Here is a 25944-nt window from a genome sequence, read left to right on the forward strand (position 1 = left end):
AATGTGGTTCCAGGTGAGTGAGGGGGGGGGGGGTGTGCTGCATCGAGTGGGCACGCTTGACTGTGGGTGTGGGTGGCGGTCACCGCTGAGCCCCGCCTCCTCCTCCCCCTCATCCTGCGGGGCGGCTGTGACGGAGAGGCTCTGCATCTGGCTGGGAGTCCTGGAGCAGATGGCCACCTCTGCGTTGGAGTGAAGGCGTGCGCCAGGCGGAGGCAGTGGAGTGGCCTGTTTTCATTAGGCTAATGAATGTCTGGAGCCGCTCTCCAGCTCCGCGGTGGGCAATTTGGGCTTTATTAGCGGGCGAGGTTCACTGTTAAATGAGGTTTGAAATGACGCGCGCATGCCCCTGCAGGAAGGCGGTTCTGCGAGAGGTGCTGACGCAACAGCGACCCGAGCGGGAGGAGGAACCCGAGCCGTCTGTCCAAAACGACGCAGAGCCTCGTCACGTGGAGACCGCCGCGAGCCGATCGCGTATGTCAGCGTGCACAGACATACGCCAAGCTACGAATGGTCTACAGTGCGGAGCTGATTTATCGATAAACAAAGAGACAGTCTGGCCATGTCTCTGCTTATTATAGAGCCCTGGACCGAGCTCTGAACATGTGGGCCCGGAGAAATGAGTTTTCACACACGAGCCTTTGTGAGCGGGACCTTCACCTGCGCTTGATTTCTTTCTGATACTCACCACATTGATTTTTTTGAAAGTGCTTGCAGAAGGGCACAAGGACCACACGGCCTTCCATTTTTGCCACATTAGAGCCCTGGCAGGTCGCTCTTCAGCCCTGCGACAAGGTGATGAGTTGACTAATAGGGATTTTTCCATGCAGTTAATTGAGTATGACACCTGACCATTCAGAGGCAGGTTACAAAACACCGTGACAGGAGTGGGTATAGGCCAGTTCATTAACCTCTGCTGGCCCTGACTGTCACACGTATTGTTAACTTCCTCACTGATCATCCGGGCAGCCAAAGTGAGCGGTCAGTGGTCCATTCCCCTGGGAAAGCACCTGTCTTTTACACAGGACTGCATGCTGGTCTTTATTTTGGACAGGAATTCTCCAAGGACCTCTGCTCCATTTTGTTTCATTTCTTGAATCCAACTCCTAACGGACCTAATGTAAACAACACTTCTATATTTGTGCATAAAAACAAATGTAGATGAAACAGGAAATGCATTTTCTCATGCAGACAGGAGAAAACACACCACCACAGTGGTCTATTTTTATAGAGCACACCAGTCTTGTCTATTCACCTACGCCTTAAAACAACAATGAAAAAAGGTTAATGAGGTAATCTCACTTCCTGTTGCCTGTTGGATTTTTTTTTTTTCATTTTATTTCCATGAGAAAAATTCCTAAAAGGTTTAAAGAAAGCAAGATGAGTAATCTGTTTCAGACATAACAAAATCCATTGTCAAAATATCTAATCCAAGATCTTTCCTGTGTGCCATACACATATTTGGTTCCAGACTAGTCCTGGCTCCAGACTAGCCCTGGCTGCAGACCGGTCGTGCCTCCAGACTAGCCCTGGCTCCATATTGGCCCTGGCTCCAGATTGGCCCTGGCTCCAGACCGGCCGTGGCTCTAGACCAGCTGTGGCTCCAGACCAGCTCTGGCTCTAGATCGACACTGGCTCCTGACAGGCTGGAGTGAAAGTGTGGACACGGGCATTAGCAGTGAGCCACTTGGACGGTGGCAGCATTCTGAAGGGGAGAGAGCCCTGCTGAGCCTGAAGAGCTAACGAGCTGGGGTCGAGAGAGAGAGAGGGTGAGTGAGAGAGCTGGAGAGGGGGTGAGGGAGAGATGGTGAGAGAGAGAGAGAGAGAGAGAGAGAGAGAGAGAGAGGGTGAGTGAGAGAGATGGAGAGGGGGTGAGGGAGAGATGGTGAGGGTGAGGGAGAGAGAGAGAGAGGGTAAGTGAGAGGGGAGAGATGGTGAGAGAGAGCTGGTGAGAGAGAGAGGGAGAGAGAGATGGAGAGAAGGTATGTGAGAGGGACAGGGGGAGAAGGAGAGATGGTGAGAGAGGGAGAGAGAGGGACAGGGAGAGGGAGAGAGAGAGATTAAAAAGCGAGTGACAGAAACAGAAGGGCCAGCGACAGAAGAGGTTGCTCTGACAGTACTGGCTCTATTTTCCACTGAACTTGAGAGGAAGCAGATAAGCTTAAGGAAGATGATTACCAGTGAAATTAAAATATCAATCTCAACCTCATTTCTATTACATACCTGAGATATGGTTACAAATGAATGACAATTACAAATTCTCATTTATGCTCCTCAGCTGGAAATGCCCTCATGCCCTCTATAAAAAAAAAAACTGGAACGCTTTGACATCACTTATCAGCTTCTCCACTCAAAATGACATTCAGGTTTAAAAGATGGAATGTATGCACCATGACTATGTAGTGCACACTATGTAGTGCACACTACTCTAGATTAACAGACGAATTAGTGAAGCTGTTACATGACATGGGCAGTGTTGTTGGCAATGAAATTATGAGCAGATTTAAGACTCAATAATACATTTCTATCAATTCACATTTTAACAAAATTCATTCAAGTCTTTTTAAACAAACTATGCACACGCTATATATTCTTGAGATCTTATTTTAGATTCGCCATTCTAGAGTAAATTTCTTAACACACAACAATGCAATCAGATAAACCAGGTGACCGTAAAGATGGAACAGGACGGGCTAAAAGCATGACTCCAAAAAACAAAAAAAAAACAAAGCCGAATTTATGCATCTCGAGTGATCGGTGCAGCCGTAACGCAGGAAGCAGTCATCCACAAAGGAGAGAGAGGGCTGATTGGTCCCCTGCCTTACCGCTCCCACGCGGAGCTCTGGGGCTCAGAGCACCAGGCGCACACAGTCTAGGTAAACAAACAGCACATTAAGAGCATCTCCGAGTCAGGCGGCTGACACCTTAAAGGACCCTTATCCATACAGATGAGAAACAGCCTCCTCATGTTTTCCAGCCTACGTTCCCAATGTGTCTGTGGAGAGTGGGCATTACTGCCTGAAGCACACAGAACTGTTCTACCCTCAGTCGGTGTGACTTAGGGAAGGACCCAGAGTCAGCCGCCGATTGGTTCATTTGTGTTATTGTCATTTGGGAAACAGCCTAGCTGGCTGATTTTCCCTAAAGTTTGAGTGTATTAGAACTGCGAACAGCGCTTGCCTAAGCTCAGAGGCCCTGAACACTGCTCCACCGCCCTGTCCTGAAGCCCATCTCTGAGTCCTGCGACTGTAAGTCCTTATCTGAGTTCGCGTCCCCATTCATAATAAGCAGTCTCGCGAAGAACGGGGCGGCAGCAGGCCATACTGTTTAATTCCTAAAGAAGACACAACAGCTTAAATGCTGCTTTTCTCTTTGGCCGTGCTGCTGGGCTCTGCTCACGGCCTTATCTGGGTTAAACACCTTTGACTAGCCTGGTGCTCCTATGGGAACAAGGATTTCTGCGGCAAGACAACAATGGGATTAGCCTGGTACACAGGGTTCGCACAAACCTCCGTGTTAAGGTCACAATAACTGCAAACTGATAAGCCCCGAGTGTGAGGGGACGACACGCAGGGGCAGCGCATGAAGATGCCTTTGTGTGTTTGATTAGCTGATGATTCTGCAGGCATGCAGCCACCGGGGCCGAATCCCTGGACTCCGAAGTGGCAAACACGTTTGTGCTGAAATGGAGCACTGAAATGTCTCTGGAAAGGTTAGGTAGTGCTGCTCAGCTATCATAAAAAAGCACTTATTGTACTATTTTAGGGAAGTCTGTAAAATTCGTCGGTGCATTAGTGTGGCAGTTTACAGCAATACAGCTGCACATTAGAAGTGTTCATAACCATTACGACTTACTCGAAAAACGAGTAACGATAAAGAAAGTTTAGGCAGGAAAGTATTTTCTCGTTATGATCGGACTTCTTCGTTCTAACTTTCAATGAATACCTGACACTCTTCCTGAGCAGTGAATTATGTGCAGACACAAACCATGCGAGTGTCTGTGGGGTTCAACTTCACAGTCGCCCCAATTATGACAAAAGTTCTGCTCAAACTTAAATCTCTCCACCCAAGGTCTTAAATCTGTCCCCCACGGTCTTAAATCTCTCGCTCAAGGTTCTAGACGCCTTTAAAGAGATCTATAGAGATTTGATGCAACTGCGACCATCTAGGCGGGAGCCTTAAATGTCTGCAGTGCAGTAGATGCCTTGATCCAGATGCTGGTGATGGTGGATCTTCTCCTTCCCCAGTGCTTTCTGCCTTACATCTGTTTGCCGGTTCGACTCTGTGTCCCAGTGGAGCGACAGCTTGGCTGCCTTCTCTCACCAGACAGCCGTGTGCCGACGTGGGTGTGGTGGACCTGAGTGAGGACTGTGCTCCAGAGGTTGGCAAACACACACGGTGAGCTCAGCTCCTGTTACAATCCTTCACCCTAGTCAAACCAGCTGGCAAGGTGGCCTGGCTGATGTACAAACCCACGTGACACACCAGGTTACACTGTAGATCTCAATTTCCCCCCACACATATCCCAGTTATCTCCTTCCTAAGGCCTTTGATCAAAGTCGCATCACTCTCTATGGGGAAAAGTCCACAGGCGGTCATAAAACAATTTTGCAGAGATACTCAGCTGTGTTAAAAACAACAACAACAACAACAAAACACCTCTTTGATGGATAGTCCAAATCCCCCTTCTAAATCTTAACACGGGGGTTTCCATGGCAACGGTATATATCATATTACTAGATAGCAACCAGGGCCCTCCCATTCGTTACTCCGCCCTGGAGAGACATGGTCTGGGCATGTATCGGTGCTCACAGACGCGCCTCCACACTGCCCCTCCTCTCCCACTGCCCCTCCCCTCTCCCACTGCCCCTCCTCTCCCACTGCCCCTCCTCTCCCACTGCCCCTCCTCTCCACACTGCCCCTCCTCTCTCCCACTGCCCCTCTCCTCTCCCACTGCCCCTCCCCTCTCCCACTGCCCCTCCTCTCCCACTGCCCCTCCCCTCTCCCACTGCCCCTCCTCTCCCACTGCCCCTCCCCTCTCCACACTGCCCCTCCTCTCCCACTGCCCCTCCCCTCTCCACACTGCCCCTCCTCTCCCACTGCCCCTCCCCTCTCCCACTGCCCCTCCTCTCCCCTCTGCCTCTGCTCCCTCCTACTCCTTGCCAGCAGGGACCGTATTTCTCCAAGACCGCTGGTTGCGCCTCGCCAGCCCAGTTATGACACATCATACGGCAAGCTATTCATTAGCATACAGATAACAGACAGCGCAAGAGGGACTCCGCGCGCTAGCGTGCCGTTACAATGGAGCGCTCGCGGAGACAGAAGGGCGGGGCTAGGCAGAAACAGGGGAAGTGAGGTCTTATTGATTTGCTGGACACATCGTGACCACCCAGAGGTTATTTTCTAGGTGAACTGAGGCATCTGCAAAAATAACATATGCCTAAACAGTCACAAATAACAGCAGCAGAATTTCAAATGCTAATTTCAGTGAGGTTTGCAGAAACACACACAAAGCATTTCCGTGGACTACAATAAGGGCCCAAATCACTGCATCAACCATAGGCGTTTTTTGTGAGTATAGAATCACTCTGCATAATAGACTCAGCAAAACAAAACAGACACACAATATGTGAACTCAGGAAAAACAGGCCAGATATCTCTACATTAAGAGATACTTTCAATACTCCCATCAGTGCCGCTGCCATAAGCCTGTGGATATGACTGCCATGTGCATCATTACCAGAGTCAGAGGCTACATCCTCTGTATTTATATTCATGTATATATGTACATTCATGTAGAAATTCATGTACTACTGAAATGTTTGTGGTTACAAATAGACATTATTATCTACCTCACCACAGCATCCCAGACAAATAATATACAGTGATAAACACTGATAATCTCATCACACCTTACACATTTTTTATATTTGAGGCATTCAATAAATAACTAATAAATAAGTATCAAGACGTACCCCATTTTCTGATTGGTTGAGATTAAATGTGGATTAGCAGTACACGTACATCAGAATATAGAGCTGACAAACTGGGACCGTAACAGTTTCCTGTTCTCACACTGGTGTAAACTGGGCCAAGTTCTGACTGCAGTCCAACAGGCACCCAACAAAGTGGGAGAGAGGGAGGGATGAAGTGGGATAGACTCCTTCATGCAAATGCGTGAGTTAAAGTCAACCTACTTTAATAAGAACATCAAAGAACCTCCGATCAACAGGAGCCCAGTCTGAGCCACAGCAGGAATGCTCTTCCTGAGAGACTGCCCCATTTAGCTCCAACATACAGACAGAGAGGAGTCGTCCAACCAGGATTAATTACATCCTCCCAAATAAGCCTCTCAACGAGCCACTGAGCCGTTTCAGCTGGGAACTTGTACCTCTATCCCATGAATATCATTCTCTACATAAACTGGCTTTTCAGTCTGATCCTGAGACCACCTAGGTAAAACTTCTAACACACCACTTGAACCGTTGGCTTAGTCTAATTATTTCCTCTTTCTTCTGCACCAGTCAGCGTGGCGGCCATGTTGAGATGGTCAGTCGTTCTGTGTCAAATAACACTCACAGACACGGCAGGTTTTTCAACACTGAAGCGGATATTTGATTCCCATCACTGTGTATCTCATGTGACCGCACACTGTCCGCCTCACCCCTGCCTCTGCAGCCTGGTGCTACCCAGCTGGTGTGGGGACCTGCTGGCCCCCCCGTGGCCCCTACCCGGAATGTGTGCAGACCCCTGTGGAAAACCACTCACACGTGTCAGAGCGCCGGCGTGCACCCCCGCCCTGATGATCGCTTTAAAGGATTATTCTCTTTGCAATGGATGATGACAGAAATGCACATGTCACTAGGCAAAATGTGACTCGTGACTCTGCCTTCCTGTGCTGTAGAGAGAGCGGAAAAGCTATTAAGGTGGGCACAGAATTTGGGGGGGGCAGTGAATGACAAATGACAACAGTAAATCACACTAATGTCTACGGTTTATAGTGATTTGCCGGAATGAAAAGATCAAGCTCATCTTAATGTATCTGTGATGTCTGTTAGAGAACAAAGCAATCTGGCTGATATCTGCATTCCAGGAAAAAAACAGGGAACTTTGTTGCCATAACTACAGCACCACAGACCCTGTAAAAAAAAGGGACCCTGCTTGTTGTTCAGTTTAATCCCTGGGTATAAATTTTGTGTGTGTGTGTGTGGAAGTGTTGAAGTCTGTGCGTGTGCGTATGCACCTACACACACACACACAAGTTTACAAGACCCAGTAAAAAGTCTACACACTACAGTGATTCGTTATTTAGTTGCAGTGAGAAAGTAGGGCAGATGTGAGCTCTCGCTGCAGTCAGACAGAGGATCCACACCCTGCTCTTCACGGCTGTGTGTCCAGGAGCAGCCACGGCTTGCAAAGATGAGGAGAAACATGGAGCTGCAGCAAGTGCCTACTTCAAACGTGCACCCTGCAATACACACAGCGCTCCTGGACACCGGTGCAGCACAATCTCATAAATGCAAGATACTGCCTGTCAATGTTTTTTCAACGCGTTGTAAATTATTATTCGGCCATTTCTACCTCACAGTTTAGACAGGAAAAATGTGCTGTGTGGAAGGACAGTCTCTTTTCCAGAATGATATCACCCCTTTAGAAAGCGAAGTCTACATACACCTCCACTGCGGAAATCAGCTTCCACACACGCCTCAAACGTCTGGAAACACAACCCTGCCTAAACCCCCTGCAGCTGAGCAGTGTGCAGCACAGCTGAATTCTGCTAAAGAATTTCAGCCAAAGTGTAAGTGTCAGTCATTAGGTCATACTTATGTGCAATTTCACACACAAAGGAGTCTTTCCGATTACTTCAACCAGCATACTGGTACATGTCTATAACAATATATATAATCATCCAGCAGCCAAATTGTGTGTTTGACAACAGGCTTGAAGGAATGAAAGTGCAGAAGACACCACCTTACAGCTTCTTGAGTTTCAAACCTGCGTACCAACCAACCCACTAACTTAGAACCAGTTACAAACTGGTGTATTTACCAACCAACTAACTTAGAAACAATTACAAACTTCCAAATGCACTAACGTACAGTTACAAAGACACTTTCTTACAAACCCAATAACTTACAATTACAAACACACTTACAAATCCACTAACTTACTATTACAAACACACTTACAAACAAACCCGCTTACTTGCAAACAGTAATAAAGAGTTATAAATGAACTTACTTAAAAACAGTAATAGGACACAAATTGCTAGCACTGCTGGATAAAGTGATTTCTCTTTAGCTTGCTGTACCACTCGTTCAATGCAGGGAAACGTATTTCCAGCCAGTGTTATTTGGAGGACTAAAACGTGAAAAAAAACCATCACTATAATACAATGAATACCAAATGTCCATGCAGGGAGATAAGGAACAGTGAGTATTTAAAGATTTGTAAATAAAGCCAAGGTTGAATATTGACCTGCAGAGAGAGGAGCAACAATACAGCAAAAGAAATCTGCATAGCCACAAGACAAAACCATAAGATTTCAGTCCAGAACTTAAGGGACTTTTTACAGTGTTGACATGTAGCTTTCAAGAGTTGGCAAGATCATAACTCTGATGTAGGTGATCTGTCATCACATACCAAATGTTCCCATTTATGTATGATATGGTCTATATATCACACTATACCGTGACCATACTGCAATTATATAATGATTATATCACAATACACATATTGCAAATGTGATGCACCTTGGAATATATTCAAATCTGTCTACACAATTTTCGCTGAATTTCTTTATGTCGGAAAAATACAAATGTGATTCTTTAGAAGGCTCATTTGTAATATCAGTATTGTGAAAGTTAGTATTGCGATAACTATTAACCCCATAGTTCCCACTATAATCATTTCCATAACAGAGCACTGCAGGGCATATATCTTACCTTTGGATACTGTTGCACTGGAATGAGCACTCTCTCTGACAGCTTGATGTTTTTGTTGCTGATGACATCCAAGTATTTTTTCACGTCCCCATCTTTTCTAAGTTCGTCCCCTTCGTATTTTTCGATTTCTGCAACAGAATAAACAACAAATTCTGAGCTGTATTCCAAGTTTGGGTCAAAGAGGCGCTTAGCCTTTTCTCTTTATTTGTCTCGGAGCATAATGAGACGTGCTTGACACGCGGATGGAAAGCGTTTTGTCTTTCAGAGTTATCTGCGTGGCAAGCAATCTCAGACTTTACTCCAAACTGTTTTGTGAGCATAAACCCACGCTGGATGCCAGAGAAGTAGACAATTTGTTTCTTGAGTCTTTAAATGTGTATTACCCAGTGCAGAAGGTTAATGGTGTCCAAATGTTAAAATTATGTTGTAGATGTCACCCATCACATTAAGTCCACTAAACACTTGTTAGCAAGAAAGATACAAATTGAAAACCTGCTGTGCAAAACAGTAATATCTCTTGGTTGGGGGATTTTACAGTGCTTTGGAGGATTGAGCTGAAGACGGGGCAGACACACAGCATTAAGGAGCCCAGCAATGAAGCTGTCACCGGGCTTCCTGGGGGATTCCCCCACTGTCACAGGTAAATTAATGCTCGGCAGAATTAAGAATTATGAACCTGTGCCACTCTTGTAGAACAATACAGCAGAGACCAACGCCTGGAAAAAAATAGGGAGGGGAGGGGTGGAGAGGGAAAGGAGGAGAAAGGAGGGGAGGAAGAGTCAAGAAGAGAGGAAAGAGAAAAATGGGGAGAATGAAGGGAAGAGGGAGGAGGAGAGAGAAGAAGGAGAGAAAGAAGACAGTGTATGAGAGAGGGGAGAAAAAGAAGAGAGGGAGAGAGAAAGAAAAGGAAGGAAGAGGAGAGAGAAGAGAAAAAGTAGAAGTAGGTGAGTGAGGGTGAAAGCAAAAGAAAGGAGAGAGAGGGAGAAAGACAAGGGAGAGAAAGAAGACAAAGAGAGAGAGAATATAGAGTGGGAGTGAGGGTGAGTGAGAGAGAGGAGGGAGAGAGAGAGGGAGGGTGAGAGAGGGAGAGGGTGAGAGTAGAGGGAGAGTAGGGAAGGAGAGAGAGGGAGAGAGGTAGAGAGAGAGGTAGAAAGAGAGTAGAGAGAAAGGAAGGGAAGAGAGGGAGAGAGAGGGAGGGAGGAAGAGTGAGAGAGAGAGAGAGAGAGAGAGAATAGAGGGAAGAGCTCAGCAGGAGAAGCTCATTATTTCTCACCTCTGCTGCAGCTCGCTCAGCAACCTCTACCTGCCGCAAATCACATTCCTCCATTCTCACTTGTGCATGCAATGGGGATATATGCAGAACGAGCCTCCTGCTGGCGTCAACCCCACCCGACACGTTCCCTCACCCTTCAGAGGAGAGGTGGACTCTTGCCGCGCCTGCTTTGGTGACAGATTATTGGCGCTGTATGCAGGTTGCCTGAAGCTCAAAGGCTGCTCTTTGTCCACACATGTAGTTACCATAAGACACGGTCTCAGCAGGGATCCACTATTACAATTATCTGTTTGCCCTAGGCAGTGTACATTTGTTAGTGGATGGTTATTCTGACAGTCACCTTAACCAAGCTAGGCAAATATTGACAGAAAAAAAGCCTAACTATTTTCACATTATTAGAGTTTTCCATTACGTTAACTGTTGATATTTACAGATATTATCAGAAAGCTATAAGTCAAGAAATTACTTGGAAAAATTGACTTTTGCCAATCACTATGTGATAAACACACACTAGGTATCCTATTTTTATGTCATAACAAAATGATGGTTACAAAAAGGAGACATGCTTGCTTGTTCGGCAGTGATGCGGAGACTGTCAAAGCCATCAGGCAACATGCTTGCCAAACACACATCCTAAAGGCACGTACTGGGCCTCGCAAGACACCAAGTTCTCCCAGAAATGCGGTGTCATGATCTTTTGACTTCCAGGTCTCGTGTTTCCCAGCATGAAAACATTGAGGCTTCTTAGAAATGCTTCACTCATAGCGCACAGCAACCATCTCTGTTGAGCCCCACTGGATGACTCTTTGAAACGTGACGGGGCCTCTTTTAGTCTGTCACTCACGGCGAGGAGCTAGCCCGGATCGGAACACGGCGTGCGTCTTCCTCATTCTCTCCCTCTCCGCTCTCCCTCGGCTCTAACGGAAGGCACAAAAGAAGTCAAACCGAGCTGAAAATGAGAGACGCTTGGTGAGTGAGACCTAACAATGAGGGACAGCGTGCGTTCGATTTACGAGAGTCTGGGGCAGAATGGCGCCGAGAACACCTCACTCATAAACCCGCTTTTATGTCCCTTGGCACGGAAATGGCTACTTCACAGCATCTTAAATTAACACTGTAAAAAAAATGAACACTGTAATTCCATACATAACATCCTAAAGGATTAGTGATGAGTGAGAGGCAGGAGTGACCACAGAAGCAGCCTTCAGCTGGCCAACCTGCGGACACCTGGTCCAACATTGCATCCCTGACACTGTGGCACGGCCCACAACTGTGTCCGCATCATCGGCACCGGTCGAAATCATCGGACAGCGCTGAACAGACTTCTAAACGGAATCTCATCATTTATTCTCAAGTCAAGCGGTCAGACAGACTAGAAAGAATGATGTGAAAGACTTTAAAGAAGTGCTCTTCTGGTCAGGGTGTCAAAAACGGAGGAAAGACCTGCGCAGTGGCCATGAAGGCCGGTCTCTCTTGAATACTACCCGTATGATATCATTTCAGTTTCAGAATGTTACAACATTCTTTACATCTTCCGTGTGCCACCGTGTGCAACTTCTGTTGCTTCCCTTTGAAATGTGGCTTATAGCCGGGGCCAGCTCACTCTGTGTCACTCTTTCACTAAGCTTTGTAAAGAAAATATTCTTAAAGTCATGGAATAAATCCAGTCTCCTAGCTAAATTCAATGTACATGATGTAAAGCACATAAAAACATTTGTAAATGTAGAACATGTGATGCTGAGATATAATCTACAGCAGATTTTTCATGCCAAATGAAGATTTTGGTTTCCTAATAACTCTGAAGTGATGCCCTAGTATCGGTCATTGTGCTGCTTATTTGTTGTGGATCCTGGTGTTGACCCACCCCTTATATTAGCACGCTGACCTCTACTGCTGCAGGAGCAGCTACACACACACACACACACACACACACACACACACACACACACACACACACACACACACATACACACACACACACACACACTGGATTTACGGGCTTCCTCCCCTCCCAAACATTAAATTAAGCTGTAAGCGTGGCCTGCGTTTCTCATCTATTGTCAGCACCACTTTCAAGGTGAAAAACCAAGAAACTTTCTGACCTTCCAAAAATTGGTACAGTGCACACTTTAACTCTAATGGTACAGTACACACTTTAACTCTGATGGTACAGTGCACACTTTAACTCTAATGGTACAGTGCACACTCTAACTCTACTGGTACATGCATACTCTACTGGTACAACGCATACTCTAATGGTACAGCACACACTCTAACTCTAATGGTAGAGTGCACACTCTAATGGTACAGCGCACTCTAACGACTGTGTGATGTGCAAATAAGATGGCAGGAGAATGTATTCTATGAAATGTCAGGAAAAGGCACTTTTTAAAATATTGAATATGCATATAGTAACTAATACTGTATTCAACCGATTGGTGCTATTTGGTTATTACATAAAAGGTGTTCCACCTTTCCTGGATGTGTTTGCCTAGTAGAGGTTCTTTTAATCTCAGCCTTAGTCTCAGTTATGGACTGTTAGCTTGAAGACCATACACTAGCCTAAATGAGCCTGAGGTATTTGAGGAATTTTGGACTTCACATAGTCACCACCAGATTGCTTAGCACAGAATTTTATCAAATCAGGTGCAGTTCTCACTTCTATCAGCTAAATAAGACCTTCAAAAACAGTTTTCAAAGTCCATGTAGGCTGACAGTAATATAGCTCAAATATTCATATTTCCTTGGTGCTGAATTTTAGCAGACACTAATAAGTCCTGGCTGCACAGTAATGATGATTTCAGGATTTTCTAAGGTGGGAAAACTCATTGCATGTTGCTGTTTGACCTCCAGACTACAAAGGACGCCTCATTGTTCTCTCCCCAATTAGAATAAATCTCTGTCGGTTCTGGCAGCACGGCTTTTTGTCTCTGCTCGTGAAACCAGGAGAGTGAGAGAGCGCAATGAAGCTTCAAGACTTTACTGGTGGACAGATGTCAACCCAGCGGGGTCCGGCAGCTTTCACGAAGCCGTGGCGAAGTTACGCCACCCAGTGATGCTAATTAAGTCGAGAGAGTAAAAAAAAAATAACAAACTCTGAATTTTGGTTATATGAGAATACGCTGCTGCTCACAAGCTAAAAATTAGAAGGGCGATGTTCGGATCTTTCTCTTACCCCCTCACTCTTTCTCTGTCTCTCTGAGATAAACCCAAAATACCCACGTATCACATTCCCATGCTTTTCATTAGAGCTCCTTCTTCTCCAAAAGAGTAATAGCTCTTGCGATCGTAATAAGGTTCCTTAATTGAACCTTTGCCTGGGGCCTTTTTACTCCCAGTACTGGGCAGCAGAAAGTGTGTGTTTATGTGTGTGTGGTGTGTGTGTGTGTGTGTGTGTGTGTGTGTGTGTGTGTGTGTGTGTGTGTGTGTGTGTGTGTGTGTGTGAGAGAGAGAGAGAGAGAGAGAAGAGAGAAAGAGAGAAAGATGTTCTGGACACAGACAGGATTTCAGCCTGATGCTTCCTGTCTTGGTCCATGTGGATGGTCCAGGGGAGGAGTCTACAGCAGAGGGAGAGCTGTGATAGGCTGTTTGAAAGCACCAATGATAAAATTCCATGTTTCATATGCTTCCCATTCCTCTGACAATATAGTGTAGACTGGCATCTCCCACACATACATACAAAATTAATAACCATGAACAGCATCTGGAAGAGAAAGAACTAGATTTCAGTTTAACATGTTTCGGTTTAACATGTCATCACACCGCAAGTCTCATGTACAGGACATTTAGATCCACAAGTGTTGGAGAACTTCAGCTAAAGCGAGCCAAAAATACATAGTACTGGATCAGTAGCTTCAGAAGGGGCCATGGCCCAAGCACGTTCAGCAGTGGACACTTAATATAAAAAAAGTCAATATCTAAAAGAAAAGGCCCCACTGGGAAATCTTTGCAGATCCACCCAAACATCAGACTGAAGAAACTGAATGTACTGATTCCATAAGAGCAGAGGTGGACAGATATGAAGGAGTTCCCTCACTCTTCTATGAAGGATATCAGGACATCTGTCCATTTCTACAGTGGAACAACAACATTGTGATAGCTGGCATTAACCTATTAGCCTGTACATGATTGTTCTGTGGATGGGGAAACCTGCTTAATGGGTTTTGAGAGTGCTTTCAGCAACAGCTGATCCCATAATCATATTGCATTTCCCTCATAACCCTCATTTCACAAACAGAGATGGTTAGTCACTGGTATGGTTGATGGAGATGGTATGTGCTCTATCAGATTTTATTTTTAACCATTCAATCTACACAATTGATGTTTAATTGACAGAAAAACAATTTAAGTTAACAGGCTGCATATCAGATCATATCTGAAGTGCAACAATAAAGTGTATTTATTTCCATTAGGATGTGGTCTCCTAAACACATATCAATTTCGTTTATTGTTACGAGCAAAGAGGGGCGCTGGGATATTTTTTCCCATTCTCTCATTAGCTGTCGTTTGAGACCTCACACACTGGACCATATGTCTGGAGTTGATGTGTACTCACCGATGAAATCCGGTTCACTGGCTTGCTTCCATGGCATTGGTGCCAGGTCTCTACAGAACCAGCTTTGCTTTCACAACACATAAAATCAATGCAGCCTTATAGAAAAGAGCTCTGGGCAGATGCTTGTCCCAGTAGCGCAACTCTTTTTTAGCAGAGCAAAATCTGAAGCACAGGTACAGACACTCAGGATTAATCCTGCTCACCACGGGCCAGGACAGAAGCAGCAGAAAGCCGGCTTCCCTCTCAAAATCCATTCAGAAGCACAAAAGAACTGAAGGCAGGAAACAGAAGCTCCACATTTGCTTTAGATTGCAGCATTCTTTAGTTCAGACATTATGCTCCTGCAGAGTCTCATAGCAACTGAAAGGAGTTTCTCTTTGGCTCGAGGTGCCATGGGAGGTCCTGCTCGTCGTGGCACATTCACACTACGTGAAGAAGTTCAGATGAGCGCAGCAAGATCTAGTCCTGCGCCACATTCCTTGTTGAATGGTTTCGGGTGAAATCCCCAGTGTTACACAAGGCACCTCACTTTACAATGCACTGACATTTCATGGCATTTACTTATTTCTTCTCAGAAATCATTTGAAATTTCTTCTCTTAGCTGTTTATAGTATAGATTTGTGACACCAGTACAAATTTAAATTAATATTTAAAATCTCCTCCACTGCCACCAACCTACTGTAAATTAATTTTAAAACGTCATAGGAAACGTCAAAGAACCCCCAACGTTTCGTTAAGAATCAGCGCAGCACTGTGGGATTCCGCAGAACTCACGCCAAAGACCCTGTGAGTTCGTAAGTGTGAGCTACGGATGTGAGACATCACCCCTGGCCAAGAGCGTTTCTGCCACTCTTCATAAGAGCCCCAGCACACACCACCTTCCTGCAGACCCCCCCACCTGCACACACTCTGCTCCCCATCACCATAACGCTCAACACCTGGCTCTCACCACCATTTCCAGTAGCCCTTGTAAATAAACACAAATGGCTGTAATGATCGTATGTCGTGTTTGGGTACAAGAGCATTTGTGCTGGCGTGGTTTTCTCTCTGTTGACCATTAATAAGCTTCTTGAGCAGTTGCACGAAAGTTAGTCCATGTCTCTGGAGTATCCCCTTACTTTTACAACACCTTCTCAGGATTACGGAGTAAAACAGTGCTGGAGGCTGGCTTGGATCAGCCACTGAGCATATAAATATGGACAACGTGGATGCAGTGATAAAATGGCAGTGTTGGAACGTTCTTTAACGCTCCCGTTTCCAAGAGAGATGCTGCCTTTGTTCCTGCTCTACTGCACCAAAGTGTGTAGGGGTGTAAGACTTCTCCCTTGTGGCGGCTGTGTGTTATTTCAGTCACACACACACACACACACACCTATTTTTCACACAGCTGTTTTCCACAATTCTTCAGTCCATTCTTTTATTTTGTTTTCCTATCATTGCACAAAAATGTTAATACTAGTATAACACAAAAATATTTATTTAGAAATATGATGGCTGGGTAACTATCCAGGGTTAATAGCAACTAGTATTATGGGGGTTAAGCAAGTTACATAGACGTTCTAGCTGTTCTCATAATACATTCTCAATATGCTGCCCCAAAGGATTCTCAGGTAATCTAAATCCCAGATGTCCCAAGGCACATAATAAAGAACGGGCAGTAAAGCTCTGGTTACCTGACTCTGCCAGCTTAAACAGTCACTCAACACCATGCACCTGGACGTATGGACTAGGACACCCTAAACAAAAAATGCCCAAACCTCAGTGTTTGGAGCAGAAACAGGACACGTGGTCGTGTGCCGCAAACACAGCGCTCACCGGAGGCTGTTAGCGGGTCCGTCCCAACCCGTACGCCAGAACCACACCAACTGCTCCAGCATTTTAACGTTGTGGCATATGGTAATGAGGCTCTGCAACTCCAACTGAAGCCATTTCAAAAATAATACAGCAGGACGAAGCACCGCGAGCTGCACGGGCAACAGCGCCCACAAAGGAGCACAAGAACAACACGTTTGCCAAGTGTCTGAGAGATAAACCTGTAATGATGATCCCATACTGAACCTCTGCTTACAAACACCATTTTCTCACATCAGCTTCAGGACTCTCATATGCATGTTACATAACAGTTGCAAATAAAAACAAGATAAATAAACAGAGAGACAGACAGACAGACAGAGGGAAAAACCTTGGGATTGACAGAAGCCATTTTCAGCATAAAGGTCAAGGCATATATGGTCAATTACACAGCAACTGAATTCCATTATAATAAAAGTGTGTCTGTCACTTCCTTCTTACCGGCCCCTGCAATTACCAAATACCCAACCAGATATCTGCAATAATTTCTAATGAGATTCTAATAATCAGGGCTGGACGATATATTATTTCAACATCGTCATCATAATGTGCGCATGTGCAAATAATCACATAACAGGATGCAACTGTATTTTATTCAAAGATGTAAAAAGTCACTTAAGGCAAATTAATTCAGAAATGTCAGGCTGCAACTTTTTTTGCTGCTTGATACAAAAGTAACATTTGCACGATTCTCATTTTCCATTACATATCTGCCAGACAGGTTATATCTGCACAATATCATTTGACTCCAATCTCGGATACACAGAGTTTGTGTCTAGTTTCTGCGTACGCAGCGAGCCATCCTATCATTTCTGATGATCAACAGTTATAGCGGCCCGTCACCCAGTATGAGAGAATGAGAGATTTGGTTGCAAAAAGAAAATCAACATAAGCTGTATGGGACTGTTTTGGATAAAGAAAGGATGATGTTACCCAAAAACAGGAGATTTGTCGACTGTGTCTTGCAGTTGATGCCACAACACGAGGCAACACAATTAATTTCTTTGACCATTTAAATCACCACCACGACCTGGACGCTGTCCAAAGCAAAAAAAACTTTCAGATGCATTTGCCAGTGTTTTACTATATGAAAAAGGTTCCATGACAGAGAGAAAGCACTAATGTAATAACTATTCACCATGCAAAAGACATAGTTCCAGTTAACTGTTACCACAGAGGGTTTTAGAACCATGCTATGGTCGAGTGATAAGGTAGATAATAGCATCATGCATGTGTTTATCTCAAGTTGCTGTCACAGAGTTGTATGAGAAATGCAAAGAACAGGTCAGTCATGTTCATTCTTTAATGTGATATAGCTTCCATAGTTTAATGCTGTTTTAAGTACAAAGATGTAGGTTCCTGGATTTTCTTGTTTTCTTTCTAGTCCCCAACGTTCCTCATTGCCAGATGTGCTCCTTATTTAGGGGATGAAACATGCATTATTAATATCATGACATGTTGGATCATTGACTTCCGGTGACTTAGGGTGTAAATTTCTGCATTGTTTAAATATCGCAATATATCACATAAACAAAAATCTCCCGATGTCAGTTTTGTCAATATCTGCCAGCCCAATCATGCACAATGTTGTGGCATTTTATTCATATGAATTCAGAACAGAAGCTAAGGCTATGAGAGCCACCCATAGCCATAGCTTTTATCAGATGGAACTTTACATCTGAAATCATGGCCCTCTTTTAGGACGACCCTCTCAGCAATTATGGCCCTCTCTTTGTAGCCATTAGTAGCCAAGCAACTCAGCTCACCTGCTCCTCTGTTCTAAACAGATTTTAAGCCCAAACCATTTTTATGAGCGTTAACAACATAAATGGAGCCTTACAGTGCCACTCTTTCTTTTCTGCTGTTCCTTAAATCATTAGCCATTGTCTCGTTCCCACTCAGGTTCGAAATGTTCGGACCGGAAGCCTCCCACTCTCCTTCCCCCAGAGCAGACCACTCACTGCCGGGTCTATCAGAATCTCGGATCGCAACCGTATCAGGAACAAAAGCGTCAAATTGCATGAAAGAGCTGATTGTGAAATTAGAGGATATTTACTTGTGGCGAGTATGGACTGGGGAGATTTTGCAAGGGTCAGAGTGCTGGTGGCCGAACGTGCACTGCTCAGTGGTTTGTCTCTGCTGGGCTTCTGAGAGAATGAACATGTCTGGATAACATGCTTGGGCAAATAAAAACTGGCAGAGAGCCAGTGACTCAGGACGAGATTCAAACAGACTGTTAAGGCCATGACTAAACCTTAGCTACAACTAAGACAGCTTCTGGGGCCCCAGAAGTAGCACCATTTAGCACCACTTTCCACCTCTTCCAAGCTGTGTCCATATTACTGAATATGCATTTCTGTCTAGAATTTGGGCTTTGTGTGTATTTATACCTATTAAGCAGAGGGAGTGGAGAAAAACATTGCACATGCACAAATAATGGGGGAAAAGCAATGTACATTCACATACCTAATTGGTCACTGGTCAGCTAGTACTAAAGACTCACATTCTCATAATCCCCCATGTATTTCCTTAAAATCCTATGTTGAAAATGAACACAGGTGGAATCTTCTTTAGATGTTCAAACACTGTTGTTCTTGGCATGCAGCAGACAAGTGGGCTTTTTAGAGAAACAACCAGGCCGTAGGATCTTTTTTTCACAGTAACAGTGCTTTGGAAAATGAGATCTGATATAAGTACAAGCAGAATACAAAATTCAGATTGTGTTTCTATGACATGCAGACACATTCTGAGCCAACAAAGATATATGGTAGAAAAGAAAATTAAAAATTGTGACACATATTGATGGTTTTCTTTTTATGTGAGTTTAATATGAATGAGACATTAGCTTCAGAAAACAGTTAACATTCAGCTCCTATACCTTGTAGATATATTATAGATTCATATTTTACCATCACTTACTGGCATGAATTGTTGATCAAATCAAAATGATAATATTCAAACTAAATGTTTTGATGTGCACAGATGACCATATCCGTTGCCAAATGCATTAATTCATCTGATAGCACACAAATTATTTATTACCCCCTTTGTTGAAATTTTAGATCTTAATCAGTCCATAACTATAATGACTTTCAAATTATTTCATTGGACTCAAAAGAGGAGATGATGCTTCCACTGCATGAAACATCTCTCATCCAGCTGATGTCATGCAATTGTCCATAATACATTTGCAACAAAATTAAAACAAACGAGAATGGCAAAATTTGACACTGCTCCTGAGAACTGGCCCAGTGGGAGGCGGTGGAACACATCAGTAAAGATGGTCAATTTAGCATGTCTTTCCAAGCATTAGCCTCTCTTAACTTCAGCTGCATCACACTAGCAAACACATTCATCATCCCTGCCTGCAAAGATGGCAAAACCCTCCAGCTGTCATGTATGTCATGGCATTGAGGTTACACTTCACTCCAGGGCTTGCTCTCTCTCTCTTTCTCTCTCTCTCTCTCTCTCTCTCTCTCTCTCTCTCTCTCTCTCTCTCTCTCTCTCTCTCTCTCTCTCTCTCTCTCTCTTCTCTCTCTCTCTCTCTCTCTCTCTCCCTCTCTCTCTCTCTCTCTCTCTCTCTCTGTTCTAGCCTGTTGAAGAGAATGAAGCGCTACCGCACATTTCCTGAACACAGAAGTTAAGGCTACTCGGATGGAACCGCACTCTGAATCTAATCACGCTTGAATTAGTGAATAATGTGAATGCCAGGTTTTTAACCTTTAGGAAGAGTAAGCATCAAAGATCATTTGTGACTGCATCACTACTAGTAGCGTTTTGGCAAGCAGAGATGATATTCATAATGCTTGTGTTAATGAAAGCACATACTAGCATGTTAAAAACATGTTACTTTCCATCATATTAAGTCTGAAAGTAAAAAACATACTTTAATTGCCACACACACACACACACACACACACACACACACACACATAAGCTCTACATTTAATAACATACAAAATTTGGATAAAAGTCTTACACTATTGTGTAATAGTGTAATAATAACTATTACACACACACACACACACACACACACACACATATATATATATATATATATATATATATATATATATATATATATATATATATATATATATATATATATAGGTATTTTTGTATTATTGTATTAATTATTACTTTGTGCTGTACATTTTAATTCCTGTGTTAATTAACCAGCTTAATTTCTTTCTGACCGTCAAATGATTGATCAGGACATATACAACATTGTAAGATACCACTGTACTCTGGGATCCGTATTTGATTACACTCTAATGAGCTTCTGCTTTGTTTCTTGCTAGCTACCACAGTTCTTCAAAGGGAGAGTTCTTTAAAGGGAGAGTTTAGTAAGCCCAAAATCTCTGAAGTGGGGCAGGGTGAAGGTATACAATTGTTAATTGTGACTTATTATGTGAAAATCACTCATAATGCATTATTTATTGATAAATTATTGTCATATAACTAGCACAGGAGTGTGCATATTCAAGTCTTAAGTCAAGACTTGAATAAAGTGGACGTTTTACTAGAAGGTTACTACAGTTTTGAACGTATATATATATACAAAAGCAACATTTTCTTCACAAGGCTTACTATATGTTTCACTGTTGGCTGATTCTGGATCATTATCAATGTAACTAAACTGATGAAAGTATTAGATAAATGCCTCAGATTCACTCTTCCTTTGGATAATTCTGATTACCGTCTAATGTAATTAGGAGTTAAGATTAAGTGTAAATGCCTTAGGGGAACATCGTATAGTCTTTACAGAAGGAACAGGCACAAAAATAGTATAGCTTATAAATTACAGCTGTCAACTGAGCTTTAAAAGAAAGTTTCCTTACAGAAAACTCTGTATCCGTTGACTTCATGGTTTCCTCTCCCCTCTTTTCTGGTGATAGATAACATTTATCTATTTATTGTCCATCAGGAAAGAGAGCACGAGAACACTGGATATACCGGGTGTTTCTCTACAACCAGGGCATCTAATTCGGATGTCTCGTATACGAAGTTTACCACAACAATTTGTGTTGACGAAATCGGAGAAACACAAGTGATTAGAGCCCATCCCACCTCTGTACAAATGTATCCTCATCTACTTCACAGATGCCGCCCGGCACACCTGAGGCAAGCGTCTCGCCTCGTAACAGCATGGAGACACCTGCACCGAGACACGCCTGTCTCATCCCGTGTTTAAAAACGCAGACGCCTTTTCGCAAGTCCAGAACATTTGGGAGAAAATACAACCAACTGCGATGGTTTCGTGGACATCTCTTGATCAAATGCACAGCAGGTGATAACAGAGGAAGAACAATAAAGGCACAATGCACATATGTACGTCGCAAGCAGAATGATGAACAGTGATCTGTGAGATCAATAATTCTGTTACCTTCAGCAAGAAGACGCATCGCGTGGATAAACGACGGATCCAGGCTTTCTTTTTCGGCCATCAGCTCTGGCAAGTACTTATCCTGATCCATTGCTGGACACCTCTCCTGAGCACAGCACGTGCAGGTGAGACGACAAAAGTGTTGAGAGACGGAATGAATATTGTAAAATGTCAAATAACTGAAGGAGTGCTGCCACTGAAGTCGTTAATTGTGCGCGGCTAGTACACAGTGTAGAATAATTCAATGCTGTAGACCCATGTCCTCGCGCTCGGTTTAAACGCAATACTCTCCTCCGAAACCTCCCACCTTAGCCACAGATCCAGCGATCTCGCCCCGCCCCACTGTGTCCTGATTGGTTATATCGAAGAATAGATTTCTGACAAACGTCAAATGGCCTCAACGCTGCCTAAATAAGAGCGTCTACTGTACACGGACCTGTACCCTAATCCCTAATCCCTAATCCCTGTATTTCTGAATCGCGTTGTCATTAACTTGAATGTTTTGATTTACCAATGTTACCAATGAGAAAAATGGTACAATTGTACTGAATTAGTACTGGACATGGATTCACTACAAACCAGTAAATTGCAACCTGAATTACATGTATTATCTATAGAACTATGTGTTCAAAGGAGCAAAAAGAGTTACAATAATTGTTTTAGCCCAAATGTTAAGAAAATTAAAGGTCAGCAAACAAACCAAGGTGAAATCTTAAGTGTCTTAAGGAAGACACGTATTTCATATTTATAGCAGGTTACAAAGTCAGCGGTGCCTGTGAATACTAATCAGTGGCTTTCCTGTATGCTTTAGTTTGCCAAGATGGATTAGACACTTGTGACAGACAGTCTGGGAAGAGAGAACAAGCACAAACAGCATACACGAACACGCGCGCGCACAGAGATGCACAGATGCACACACATGCACGCAGTGAGAGGGATAAGAGGGATATGGGGGAGACAGAAGGAAGCAGAAGGCCATCGTGCCTAATTAATGACTGAATGAATTACTGTGCTGGTGGCAAACATCTGTACACCTGGTGTCATGTTTAGTGGCTGCCTTGTGGACAGAGTCTTTGAGTATTGGATCACTACAGATTGAGGTATTATAAAATTATATTTGCCTTATGCAGTGATTAATAACCTTTATCAGTTCCACATAGGAAACATATGTTTGACAATGCACTTGCATGGTCCTACCCTATTATTTACCTTATACTAAGTTATTGCAGAAAAATCTATTTCGGGTTTCAAATCAGTAAATATGGTGAAAACATGAACGCACAGGAAAACACAGCCGAGCTGTGAGGACCTATTTCTAGAACACTGCACAGGCATATTTCAAGCCCTTTTTGAATGTATTGTCCTTACTCCCCTGTTAGTCATGCACTATTGATTCTAGTCTGTTAATCGTCGATTCATTGGCTTCATTATGCATACTGTCCTTAACAGCTCTAAAAAGGCGATAGACTGGCCTTAAACTCCCACAAATCATACTCATGCATTTCAGTATTAAGTTTAATTCATATGTTAAATCGCATAACCACAAAGCGATAGGCTGGCTCACCAGTAAAATGTGCTTCTCATTCTTGAATAAAATAGCTGCTCAGTGTAATTGACAAGTCCATGGAATTTAATAGGATTATGATTCTGGTTGGAGTAAATGGCAGATGGGCTAATCAAATGAGGTTAGGGCTCTTACGATGATTTATGAAAAAGTACTGGTTGTGGTGGAAAAGGGGGAAGGCATGCCGGAGAATGCCAAGCTTGTGTCATAAAAGCAACTTTTTTATCGTTGCCATTGCTCTTTGTTGAATAAATAATTAATACTTTTGTTTAACATGTGAGCCTGATGTGCGAATGCATGCAAATGCGTGCATGCAGTTGCATGCCCGTGTGTGCGCGCGCGTGTGTGCTCGTGTATGTGTGTGTGTGTGTGTGTGTGTGTGTGTGTGGGGGGGGGGGGGGTTCCAGAGCTTTTAGTGCCTTGCGCCCTGTGCTGTGGTCTACGGCCCCCCAGTACCCTGACTTGGAGGTTTGTAAGATGATAGAATGACTTAAACAGAGTCTACATTAGCAACCAGTTCTGCCGTTACGTTTTAACACCTCTGACGTGGTGCGTTTTTCTTAATTAGAAGATCCAAAATACTTGCTCGCACATGTTTTGGTTAAGGAGGGACAGATCTAACTGGTCTCCACCACTAATGACTTATTTATGGAAAATTATCCAGTTAGTTTATTTTGATGCTAATGCGTAAATGTTGGTGAAGATTCAGTTGTCCAAAAAATGGAAGGTTGGGAATGTTTATATTGATCTCACCCTTTGTTAGCTCCGGTTAGAGGGTGGTTAGAGGGTGGCTATCGAAACAGTGACCTTGGCCATTAATCAACTTGCTTTTAAAATATTCAGTTTCTAAGACGTCTATATTTAAACAAGGTTATACTAGCCGGAACAGCATGTTATTTTACACTGAATTTTATTATGTCCAGGTGTAGCTTGCACTGGTGATGCCCACCGAATGCTGTCACCGGTGTTTCGTTGCCTCTGGATCATGATAGTGCATCGCTAGCATGTGAAATTAAAGCCTTGGCATTATTTACTGATTGCTTAGATTAATTTGATCGCGTTCATGAAGTATTTGAATGGCTTTTTACAGCACTCTAGTGGTCATAAACAAAACTGCAGGCTACATAAAGAATCCAATCAATTTTCAACAATCCAAATTTTGCGTACATACTATGCAAGATAATTTGGTTTTGTTTTACACTGATTCTTTATGAAAATAAAGAAATCAGAATGATACATGCATCTGATACATGCATACATCTGATGCATAATAATAAAATTATTTCAAAATAAAATAAAAATCTTTCAAATCAATTATTGCAGTTCCCCATATGACCCACATTCTGATATCTCAGTTGGCTGCTTTCAATAGATTCAAAGCTCAATTATCAATTAAAGGCACATCAAACACTGAAGGTAATTGAACTGAAAACAAATAGCTGTTCTTGGTTGAGGTTTCGTAGGAGTGATTAATTATATACCTGTGACTGTGACCCGTGTTAGATGTACTCAGTCTTTATCTAATGGTCTAAAGATCTAGTGCTGGCCATAGTAAATTGACTTTGTGCCTCAGAGCAAGCTCCCTAACAAAATTCATGATTATAGGCACTGTTAAATTATGCTTTGTGTGTGTGTGTGTGTGTGTGTGTGTGTGTGTGTGTGTGTGTGTGTGTGTGTGTGTGTGTGTGTGTGTGTGTGTGTGTGTGTGTGTGTGTGTATGTGTGTGTGTGTGTGTGTGTGTGTGGATGCAAAAAGAGGTTAGATAAACCCTGATCTTCTGCATTTGTCACCACTGACAGATTCCTAATTGTAAAGTGTAAGTAATTTGAGGACAGAACTCTTAAATCTTCCCACTATCTTAAGTCTGTTCTGATCTCTCAAAAAGCAGCAATTTTTATGTGTATCAAAAACTCGTATGTATGTACTGAACATGGACAAGATGGATTTGTTATTTTAGCCGAGGCCGAGGATGTGCAAGGCAATAGCCTTCTACGTGAATTATTAAGCAGTATGCGTGTGAGGCAGAGAGAGGGGTGGAGTGGGGGAAAGAGGATAACACTTGCCCCGTGCAAGAACTAATGGCACTTATAAAGCCCAAGATCCCAGCGTCTCGTCCTCTGCTTTTACTCCACACGCTTCGTCCTTTAGCGCAGTCTTTGCTTGAGGGAAAATGCTTGTATATTCCCCCACTAACAGGTGATGTGTCCTACTGAAACAGCTCTGTCAACATCACAGAGTGCTGGCTACAATATTTTGTTGTCAGTATTGCACAACAAATCCTGCAGCACTTCTGCACCTAATAATAAACAACTGTGCTGCTACCGGCAAACAAGCACTGGTGGGGAGAGATAGCCCTGTGCCTGCCTCAGGAAG

The 25944-nt window shown here is 43.6% G+C and overlaps 1 protein-coding gene across 10 annotated transcripts in view; it reads right to left on the minus strand.

Annotated features, from left to right (window-relative positions):
- Positions 1-22321, minus strand: part of khdrbs2 (KH domain containing, RNA binding, signal transduction associated 2) — a 66150-nt gene extending 43829 nt beyond the window's left edge. For 7 of the 10 annotated variants that reach the window (XR_013121247.1, XR_013121245.1, XR_013121244.1 and 4 more), the window contains exons 1-2: positions 22008-22321; positions 8943-9070 (exon numbers count right to left, since the gene is read on the minus strand). Coding sequence is in view for 2 of the 10 variants with exons in the window: in XM_076974329.1 (XP_076830444.1) it covers positions 8943-9070; positions 22008-22098 (219 nt within the window). In the remaining 8 variants the exon portion in view is untranslated. Of the gene's footprint in view, positions 1-8942; positions 9071-14770; positions 15103-22007 lie in introns of those variants that run through there. The other 3 variants (XR_013121249.1, XR_013121250.1, XM_076974330.1) reach the window with 3 other exon arrangements.
- Positions 22322-25944: the final 3623 nt, after the last annotated feature.

Source organism: Brachyhypopomus gauderio, chromosome 15 (genome assembly GCF_052324685.1).
Source record: "Brachyhypopomus gauderio isolate BG-103 chromosome 15, BGAUD_0.2, whole genome shotgun sequence".
NCBI classification, from domain to species: domain Eukaryota; kingdom Metazoa; phylum Chordata; class Actinopteri; order Gymnotiformes; family Hypopomidae; genus Brachyhypopomus; species Brachyhypopomus gauderio.